Source organism: Anopheles coluzzii, chromosome 3 (assembly GCF_943734685.1).
Source record: "Anopheles coluzzii chromosome 3, AcolN3, whole genome shotgun sequence".
Lineage (NCBI taxonomy): Eukaryota > Metazoa > Arthropoda > Insecta > Diptera > Culicidae > Anopheles > Anopheles coluzzii.
The window spans coordinates 15,407,486-15,418,239 of NC_064671.1; the positions used below are offsets into that span (position 1 = coordinate 15,407,486).

Consider the following 10,754-nt stretch of genomic DNA (forward strand, 5'->3'; position numbering starts at 1 on the left):
GGTGTGGTCTTTGCGTTGTATGGATTCGCTGGATAAATTAGGATTGCTTAGGTTTCTCACTGTATGAATTTTTTAAAGCTCGCAGCACGGTATTTTGAGACCTTTTGCTCAGCGGGCTCAGGGGTTTTATGTTTCATGGGAAGTTTGATTTCCGTTTTGCGCTACTGAACCTTAACCTGATTTATGTTAAATTTGTTTTGAAATTTAATATTGTTTATACAACGGATCGACTTGAAGAAATAGGAAATACTTGCCAAATATACAGCTAAAACATTACCATTCTAAGCTTCATTTATGTTTAACGTTTACAAATCCACATCTTCCCGTTATAATAATACGAATTTTATTCATTCTTTTCAGCCTAACTGACGCAGCACGGTATCACATCGTCTCGATCGATGGTATGAAGTTTATCGTCAACGTGACGATCACCGATCTCGATCCCAAATCGCACAAACACTACGCCAAGTATGTGGAACAGCTAGCATCGTCTGCGGTAGCGTACCGAGACTTTATCAGCAAATTGCGGCGTTAGATAAGTAATCTAATCGTCTATTTATATGTGTGTGTTGTATTGTGTCTCTTGTATCCTAATGAAGTCCCTCCAGAGTTATCTGTGCGTCTGTGTGTGTGTGTGACTTTAAGAAGATTTACAATATGATGCCTATAGAGGAATGGGTAGCCAAACTAACAGCAGCACAAGCACACAAGAACACAATATGGTGAACCTCAAGACAAAAAGCAATAATACTTTTTTGCCCAATACCCTACGTACTAAGCTAACCCGGGAGTGGAACCACTTTCCTGAAGAATTTGCTCTTTATAGCAGTGTGGGCGTGTGTGTGTGTGTCTGAAGGAAATAATTGCATATTTAAATATTAAAAGTAGCTAACTAATACGCAAAAAAAACGCAAGTGATCATCACATAATAGGGGAAAAGAAAGCTAAATGCACCAATGTAAAGCAGAAAGGAATAGTAGAAAACAATGAAATACAAAACCAAGTACAGGAAAAAATAAGATGGTTGAAAAGCTAGCAAGTAAGTGTGTAATTAAATTCTAATAATAATGTAATTTGTTCACTAAAACAAGAGGCGCTGCTGACAGTGGACCGACAATTTAACAGCAAAGAACGCAAACACAGGCGGACACAGAAGATGACGACTGAACAAAGGAAACTAAGCTGCTTTTAATAAGTTTACTTAAATGATGTTTTGCCTTTAAATTACGCACGTGTCAAAGCATGCAAATGTAATCGAACATCATATGTCAGCGGGCATCATCACATACATGTGCAACATCATATAGGTTTACTCAGCGTGCTCTATTTATTACACTTTATTTATTTTAGCATTGTAGCCGGGAAACATAAACAGGGTGAAATGACACACAAAAGGGGTGAAAGGATGACACCAAATAATTTATGTGTATACTTTATTTTTAAAAAGAAGATTGTACTAGGTTATAGCAACATCATCAAAAAGCATGTTTTGAGAATAATTTAATCCATTTCATGATGGCGCAGAGCTCTTTACTGGCAGAGGAAGTGAACAAACATAAACCCACACCACACAATCAAGAACGCTCTTGGTGTATGCAGTATTTATTGCTAGGTTTTCGTTATTTTTCGTATTTTTTTTCTACAAAGGGCTAAAATTACTAATATTAAAACCCACTTTTCGAATCACTTTTCGCGTTTCGCGTTAGCCAGACTATATAACCTGGTAGGATGGTAGATTCTTTTTTCTCATTTCTTGAACCAGTAGCAGTAGAATGGCATTTGTTTTCTCCGTTTTCGACGAAAGAGATGTGTAGCTAAATTGTTCTCCAAATATTTAAGTAGAGACTTTTTGAAAGACTTCTAAGGAAAGATTGTGACTGTGTAGTTTTTTTTAACGTCGTGTGACGCACCACTATAAGACAACCTTTTTATCTGTCGATACACACAAAAAAAACACACACACACTGTATTCAGTACGTACTGGTTAGTGCTGTAGAAAGGGAAGGATATGCGTGTGGTGAACACACTGTTCTTCTTATCTGTTTTTATATACATAGGAGCTATTTTTCACACGTTGCATTACTCTACTACACCAAACGGTGGATGTGTTATGGAAAAAAATAAGAATAAATTTGCTGAAAATCTTTATTAATTACTTAAAATCCTTTTTCCAGGATGCATTGCACTCGAGCGTCTGTCCGAAAATGGTGTGCCTTTAGTTAGAAGTTCAGTTTAAAAAAGAAATATCGTTACACCCAGAACACGATGACCAACCGCGAATGATGGCAAAGCAATTATCTGACTTCCGATGTGCGCGCATTGTGGTGGAATGTGGCGGCGACGCACACACAAAAAAGGATGGGGCAAACAAACCACCCATGTGGCTGGCAATCGATTACTTGCTGCGCCCTTTCGGTAGTTTAACCTTTTGGAGCTTCTAGCCACCACCGCCCCCGGGAGACACTGACACGAAGAAGAAACCGGGTGGACATTGTGAGGGAAGGATATCCTTTTGCGTGACGATAAATTCCTTTCGCCTCTTCTAGTCGTTGCTTTGGGGGAGGTGGAAGAAATGGGACACACCCAACGGTTTTAGTGCTAGCACCACCCGGAATGTGGTGGGCTAGGCTGTCGGAGTGTGTCTGTGTCTGTGTACAAGGATAAATTGTTAGTCCTGGTGTGCGAACGATGACACCAGCAACAAGTCATTAGGGAGAATCTTTACCCGTTTCCCCTTGCTTCCTCCATATACCGCCCCAAAAGGAGTGGAGTGAATCGATGGCTGTAACCCCCGCCGAAGAGTGTCGGTAATGAACCGAGTCCGTTTAGTCGTTGTTGCGCTTTCGGACGGTGTACACACTACGGCCAAACAATGGGTAACAAAGTGGTCACCTTCACCGACCAGCAGCTGGAGGACTATCAGGACTGTACGTTCTTCACGCGCAAGGAGATACTGCGCGTGCATCAGCGGTTCCACGAGGCCAGCCCGGACCTGGTACCGGTCATAATGACCGAGGGACAAGCGTCCACCATACAGGTGCCGCGGGAACGCATCGAACGGTTGCCCGAGCTGGTGGAAAACCCGTTCAAGGGCCGCATGTGTGAAGCGTTTTCGCGCGACGGCGACGGTAACCTGACGTTCGAGGACTTTCTCGACCTGCTGTCCGTGTTTAGTGAGCAGGCGCCGCGTGACATTAAGGTGTACTACGCGTTCAAAATTTACGGTAACGACGGTGGCACAGTTTTGTGCGACAGTTCGGGATGGCAAGTTTATAACGCTGTTGTTTAATTGTTTCGCTCCCAAACCAGATTACGATCGTGACGGGTTTATAGGGCAGTCGGATCTGCTGAACGTGATCACTGCGCTCACGCGCAACGAGCTATCGCTGGAGGAGCACCAGCAGATAGCGGAAAAGGTTATCGAGGAGGCGGACGTGGATGGGGACGGGAAGCTGTCCTATCTGGAGTTCGAGCACGTGATAACGCGAGCGCCCGACTTTATATCGACGTTTCATATTCGTATCTAGAGTATTTTAGGTGTGTTAATTGTTTTATCATATATGAAAGAATTTATCACAGTTTTGCCGCTTGGAAGAGTATTTTAATATAAATAAATATGTGTGGCCTTCCTTCCTGAATAAAATGCAATCAGTAAAATAACGTTCTTTGCTATGCAACAAGAATCTAACTGGATATATGATTTCCGAAATGATCTCCAATTCAACGCGCTTCTACTCCCATGGACACGTGTTTGACACACCTGAATGTAAAGAAGGAGCATGTTCGCAGAGTACTTTTGCAAATCAAAACTAATTCCATTTCGTTGCTCTATTAATGGTCTCCTTGTGTAATGCAGAAGTATTAAAAATGCTATGATCTACACGGAAGAGTTAGGGAGATCTTCTCTATATTTTATATAACTTCGGAGGTATTTAAAAAAACTGAATTCCCGGGTGTATCTGCACTCTACTGATTCTGAATGACAGATTCTGAATCATTACCGGAAGTAAAATGAATTTCAACAGTCCTGAGACTGATCCTGCACCCATACTGACCTTGACACCGATACCACATTCCTCTGGGTGCTTGAACTGAATTCTCAACCCATACTGGTCCTGATGCTAGTCCTGAAACCATACCGGCCCTGAAGCTGATCCTGGACCTTTTTTGGACCTGGAACTGATCCTGTCCTTGCCAATCTCTAAACCGACCTTATACGTCACACGAGGCGTAAATTTTGGTTTAAACTGGATTTCAGCCATAAAATCCTATAGTTTTTTGACAGGAATTTTACGCTCACCCATACAAAATCAAGCGTACACTTTTTGAGTTTACGCTTCGTGTGACGTTGGTAATAAGCGAGCTGTAAGCATTGTCCTGTCTGTTGTCTTGATTGGTATTCGTTCGCAAGACAACAGAGACATTTTTAAGCAGGAAACATTGAGTGAAGCAGAATTTAGTAACTGTTGGGTTAAATGTACAATTTTAAAACCTACCATCTCTACCATGTGCGCGAAATGTGCAATTTGCGTCGGACTGAAGCAAATAGAAGGAGAGAGTGTGTGTGAGTGAGAAAATAGAACAAGAGAAATGCGGTCTCATCTGCAAAGTACAAGCAAGAGTACGTTCACCGAGTACGCCCGTTGAAAAATTAACGACATGAAAAGCATTTTCGTGAAATCGAATTCAAACTGGACGTTAAAACGAAATATTTCAACCAAGCTTAACGGGATATTTTTAATTTGTTTAGCGAGCTTTCTTAATTGATTGATTTTTTTATATGGCCTATGTTTGCAGTTGTTTAGAATAATTTTTATTTAGCACTTAGAATTTTTTTCTGGAATTAAAAAAATCAATTTCTATAGTAAATAAGGCCTTCAATCTATGGGGCAGGGGCGTTTCTCATAAAACAAAATAAGATAGAATTTATTGTTTAACAATAGAAATATTGTTTTCACTACTTTAAAAAGAAACCTACACAATTTATGATTTCTCCATTTATCAAAAATTCTCTTCATTGAAATCGGAATTGTCATCATTTCGTTGGCTCACATTCAATACACGACTGAAGAGTTGATGATTTGCCTATGTATGATAGTTTGAAGTCAATATTTGAGCAATACTGATAACCCTATTAGACAACATTTTTAGCTCATTGTTCTGTAAAATATTGATCCAACTAATAAGTGATCTAATACGAAAATTTGCATACATGACACATTTACGTGATGAAATACATGCTCTATATTGGTTTATACAAGCTTTCCCGCTATTATAAACGTAAATTACAAAATAAATTATAAAAATAATAATTTCTGTAAAATGGAAAAGAAATAAGCGTACTGAAATAAGTCCGAACTCTTAAAATTGTCAACCTTATTTGCTATGAGTTGGAATTGAAATCTTTGGTTACTCAAGTGTTATCATAAAAGCAACATGTTTGCTGCAACGTGTAATAACAAGGAATTTTACGAATAAATTTACATATCAAATCAAGAAAGCACAAACACGATTGAGAATGCACATGGACTGGCATCCATCGGTACCTGGTAAATGAGAATAAAAAACAATGTATCTACATATTGTGCTGATCCACCTGTGCCAAGTGAAATGAGGGAACAGCGACATTGAACAACAATTCCCTGGAGATGTCCAAAAAGTTAATTAAAACTGGATGACCTCCCGATGCGTACCGATTTTATTAATATTTCTGTATATCGTTGTCATCGCTTTGCTAGTGGTGGAAGTAAATTAAAAAAAAAACGACGACACATGTACACATGAAACACCCGCGATGTGGTTTATGAGGTGATGGTGATTGTTTTTTGGGACACCATTGAAAGAGAAGCTTTTAGCACGCTGCTGCTAATGTTGGTGGAACCATGATAAAAAAACCCAACCAGTAAGGCCACCTCGTTGTTGCAATGATCCCACACACCATACAAACAAGCAATTGGGACTGGGTTGGTGGGATTTAAATTTGCTTAACCACCTCCCTTTATACAAACATACATCACGTCGTGGCGATCTGATCCGTTCCGATGATGCGATATTGAGCCCGATATCGCTGATACACGTCCACGCTGCCGGTCGAGGTCACCATAAATCTTTGCATAATCGAATCGAAACTTAATCACTCAATGTTTTCGCACGCACGCGGTAGCTGGAGCGGCGGAAACGGGGTGAGAATGGTGCGGCGTGATCGGTGGCTTCATTTCTGGTGGTCACCGCTTCCATATAATTGATGACACGCATTATTACGGGCCTCGGGCGAATGGGCATAAAAAACGAGGCATAAAAAGAGAAACACATTAATGTATTTGATTTGTGTGTGACGCTGGATGACCGTGTGCTTGTGATGCTTTGTGCGGCACTATTACAACGGGGCAATCGGTTTGAAAATGATCCAATGTTATGGTTGTTTTATTTATGTGTATGTGTGTGTTTTTTACTGCATCAATTGAATCATTGAATCTAATTGTGCATAAATAATGCTGTTGAATGGCAATCAGTTTAATATAAGAGTAAGGGGTACAAAAGAGTTATACAAATAGATGAGAAAAGGAGTGAAAAATATATTGAAAATTTATTACAAAATAGTGCTACTAAAACAGGGCAGTAACAAAAATATCTATTATAAAATGAAGGGCAAATTTAAGAAATAGTTTTGTTTTATACTATAAGATTCTTAAATAAATTAGAATTAACATAAGTGACACTATAGTAAATGTACAAATTATATTTTTTGCAAGCAATTACAAGCAATTGCAAGCAAAACAAGTTTTGTAGATTGTTAAGGTTCTGAATATAAAATAAAAAATTACTTTGTTCTTTTTCGCTTTTCTTCTTAGAAATAGAATATAAGGCGAGATAAAGCAAAATTGTTTCTGTAAGACTCATAAAGGTAAAATTAATAATTTTTAAAGATGTTTTGAGTAATTTAAAAATCAGGAAAAAATCAACTATATTTATAATAACAGCCAAAAATGTATAAATAGGTACAAAACTCTGTGAAAAATTGTAAACACTATCGTTAAAAAGGATTGAAATCAACTCAGCGACAAATATTGCCAAAGTGAACAAAAGTATTGGAGAAAGAAAGCAATAAATCAAACAAAAATAATAAATACACTTTGCTTTCAAAGATCGAGCTCTGATTTTTAGTGGCGCCATCTATTGTAGAGTAGCGGAACTGTAAAAAATAAGGGTGTTTCTACTAGGTATTCCGTGCAAATGTTTTTTTGTCGAAACAGGAAATTAAATTAAATTTTAAAGTGAATGTTCTTCATTTTATTAGAAATCATAAAGTTTCAAAATACACGATAAAAATAGTATAAACATTAATTGATTACATTCTGTGTTTTATGATATAGGACAATAATACAACATGAATAAAATAAAATACTACCCAACCAAAACAGATCTCATCGCGGAAAAAAATGGAATCACATTCCCTCCCAAAACGGTGCAGAATTCATCCGAGATTTGATTCCATTTGTCAACCGGTTCGAATTAATATCGCCTCTCGTGCATAATGGAACGCAATGTTTCATTCGCTTCCACTGTCACGCAGCGGTCATATCAATCGCGCTATCGTGTTACCTGGCGAAATGTGGCAAATTTCCTATTCATTTTCCTCACTTTTCACGAATGCTTTTGATTTATCGCTTCACACCACCCCCCACACACACACACACTCCAAAAGTCACGAGCTTTTTACTAGCTTTTGCTTTTATTTTGCCCTCCAACGTGATGCGTATTCACTCAGGCGAGGCAGGCCTCACTTACGCCAAGCCCGCCGCCCCACGTGGCACGCGTCAAACGAACGTAAACGAACCGTAGCAAAGGAATTGGCACAACAACAACAAAAAAGTGAGACAGTTGTACCAAGAAATCCCGTGCAAGACCGATCACACCTGGAGCAGGACAGACGGCGGGACGGCGGCAAACACCAGACGACACGCGTCACAATTTATACACTCCAGGGTGGGCAGGAAGGTAATGTAAAACATACGAGCAAAGGTGCGTATCGGTGCTTGCTGTTCTACTCTGTGCTCTGCGGGCCGTCAGATGGTGCGGCGCAAGGCGGGTGTAAAATAGGGGTCCTAGAAAGGTAACGCACCGTCGATCCAAACCGTACGCACAAGGGAAGGGTGCAAGCAAAGGGCTCGACAGAAAGGAAATGAAAAGCGAAGGACCTTAACACGAGCGAGTGAGCAAGGAGAGTTGGGTCCGGGACCAGCTGGGATAAAAATTATCGGCCCACAATTTCTCCACAAACGGATTCGGCTGGCCAGAGCCTGATAGTAGTGAAGCAGACGCCGGCCAACTGAAGGTGATAAACCACATCCACAACAGGACCCCGTTTCTGCTTCAATCCTGCTCGTTCACGGCGTTTATGGTTGCCTTATGGAGTATGAAAACACACGTGTGGCACGTGGTACGTGAGCAGCTTGTACAAAGCTCAAACAACTCGAACGAATGAGCGAACGAACGAAGGAAAGCGGAAGAGCAACAAAGCACCCCAACTATGTGCATATCTTCTTCGACTTTTGAAATGTGATCGTTTTCCCTGTGCCATACTTTAAACGATGCGTGTGCAAGCGGAGGGAAAACGTTCAAGTTCATCCGTAAGAAGTCGCGGCTGAGAGGACACCCGCTTTTGTGTCTGTGTGTATGAGTCTTTATGTTCCTATTCCTATCCTTAACCGCACAGGAGCCCTAATTCACTGCCGAGGGCATACTCAGCGCACCAACGGATATATATGTGTTTGTTGGCTTTCGGCACTACAGACATCCTTACATTTTAATGAAGGACGCAGCAGCAGCAGCAGCGCCAAGACCATGTGTTTTTGACACATGCCACACAGTGCCAAGTGAGTTTGGTGGGGCGGAAAGGCACGCGACGACTTGCGGATGCGGCATACGAAATGAGGCTGAAGATAAATCTGCTAAATGGAAATGGATTTATTTATAGTTGCGTGAGCAATTTGCTCGTTGTTGTGCATTTTTAATTTAATTCATAACGTTGCTTACTCGATTTGAGTGAGTGTGCATTTTACCCCTTTTTGGGTTAATTTCGTTATGTTATCATATTAGAATATTGTGTGAGTTCTACTCCTCTTTCATTTATTAAACATTTTACATTCCTATCAATTGTTTTCTGCTGCTTGTTGTTTTACACTTTTTGAAATGTTTTTTGATCTTTGTATTTAATTTAACATTATTTCTTCACCTTCGTATGTATTTCTACTTTTTGCTATTGTTTTCTTGTTTTTTTTCCTTTGCATAAATTTGAACTGATTTTATTTTTTTGCTTTTTGATAGATTTTCATTTTTATTCTTTCTTTTCTTGTTTGAGATTTTATTGTTCATTATAATGGATCGCAAGTGATAGCCTTTTGTCTCAAACGATAACAAAGTCTGTATTGAATGGTCTGACTGTGTATTTTAGGTTATGTTATGGTTATCTTTATCACAATTTGTTTTTGTGACTTTTTGGTCACCATATTTTTTCTTTGCTTTTTAGCTTTTTTTACTATTATCAATATTATTATTTAGTTTTTGCCCTTTTATTAATGTTTAAGTTTAGTTTTTTGTTGTTGATTAATTTACTTCATTTGCATGATATCATTTTCCTTTCAGTTTCGTTTATTCCTTTTTCTGTTTACTTATGATTAATTTTAGTTTTATTTTCATATCGTTTCACCAGTTTTCTTCGTATTTTGATATCTTATGTTTTTAGATTTTGTGATTTGATTCAATTTAATGTTTTAATTTTCGTAATCAGTTATGCTCATTTTTCTTGGAATTAATGCTTTTATATGATTTTCGCGTTACATATTTTCTCTCTATAGAACAATTACAATTCATGTACAATTACTACGACATTAGCCCAATCATGTTTAATTATAACTAAACATCTCCAAAAAAATAGTATAATATAAACATTCATAATAAAATGAAAATCGATTTGAAACCCTCCGTTAGTGCCGGCCTGTACGAGTGTTTTGATTGTGCAAAAATCATTCCCACCATCATTTAATATGTGTGTGTGTCCTTTTGGTGTGTGAAAAGGTTACACCAATAACATAAAACACACAAACAGGATTGCCCTTGAACACGGCAAAGTTTATGAGTTTAGCCCGAAAATAACATTTTCATCGCTTTCGTCATCGCTCACGGTCAACAGGCACTTGGTACGCGCACGGAAACGTGGTTGCATCCAGCTGAGAGCCATTCATACGGTCGAGCAGCCGTGTGACGCTTATTTAAATCGTTATGTTGAAGCACAAAATAACCCATGAGTGGGAAAAAGTAAACAGTGCACACAGAAAAAACAACCAAGAGGAAAATAAACTGTACAGCCAGGAGGCAAGGAGCAGCAACTTCAGCACCAGTTTTGGATGCGCGTCCTTTATGCGGTGGCTGCGTGCTGCGTTGTAACGATGCTGTGTGAGTGTTTGAATTTATTGCATAGATAAATGCAAAACTCGAAAAAACGCTACACCGGAACGAGTTATCCGAATGCTGTGAAAGCACTGAGTGCTGCGTTGATGATTTGAATGTGCGAAAACTGGTGCAGTGTGTTGCATTGTGCTGAGTGTGTAACGATTTCGTTCATTTTTCTAGTGCCGAAAACGGACCTGCAAGGCAAGTCAATTGCAATGTACACTGCAACATTTCCCATCGACACCAGTGAAGCACTGTGGAGCACAATGTATGGATGCGTTTTGGCGCGAAATGCAATCATT

General features: G+C 39.3%; 2 protein-coding genes across 6 annotated transcripts in view; both read left to right on the plus strand.

Annotated features, from left to right (window-relative positions):
- The window catches only part of LOC120960219 (inositol-pentakisphosphate 2-kinase), a 111,971-nt gene extending 109,809 nt beyond the window's left edge, over positions 1 to 2,162 (plus strand). For all 5 annotated transcript variants that reach the window (XM_040384269.2, XM_040384271.2, XM_040384273.2 and 2 more), the window contains one exon: positions 361 to 2,162. In XM_040384269.2, coding sequence (XP_040240203.2) covers positions 361 to 535 — 175 coding nt within the window. In that variant the 3' untranslated portion in view covers positions 536 to 2,162. The remainder of the gene's footprint in view (positions 1 to 360) is intronic.
- A 105-nt stretch (positions 2,163 to 2,267) lies between these two features.
- On the plus strand, positions 2,268 to 3,625 carry LOC120960222 (calcium and integrin-binding family member 2). Its single transcript, XM_040384277.2, has 2 exons — positions 2,268 to 3,224; positions 3,310 to 3,625. The coding sequence occupies exons 1-2, from the start codon at positions 2,873 to 2,875 to the stop codon at positions 3,525 to 3,527; spliced, it is 570 nt and encodes a 189-aa protein (XP_040240211.1). The 5' UTR covers positions 2,268 to 2,872; the 3' UTR covers positions 3,528 to 3,625.
- Positions 3,626 to 10,754: the final 7,129 nt, after the last annotated feature.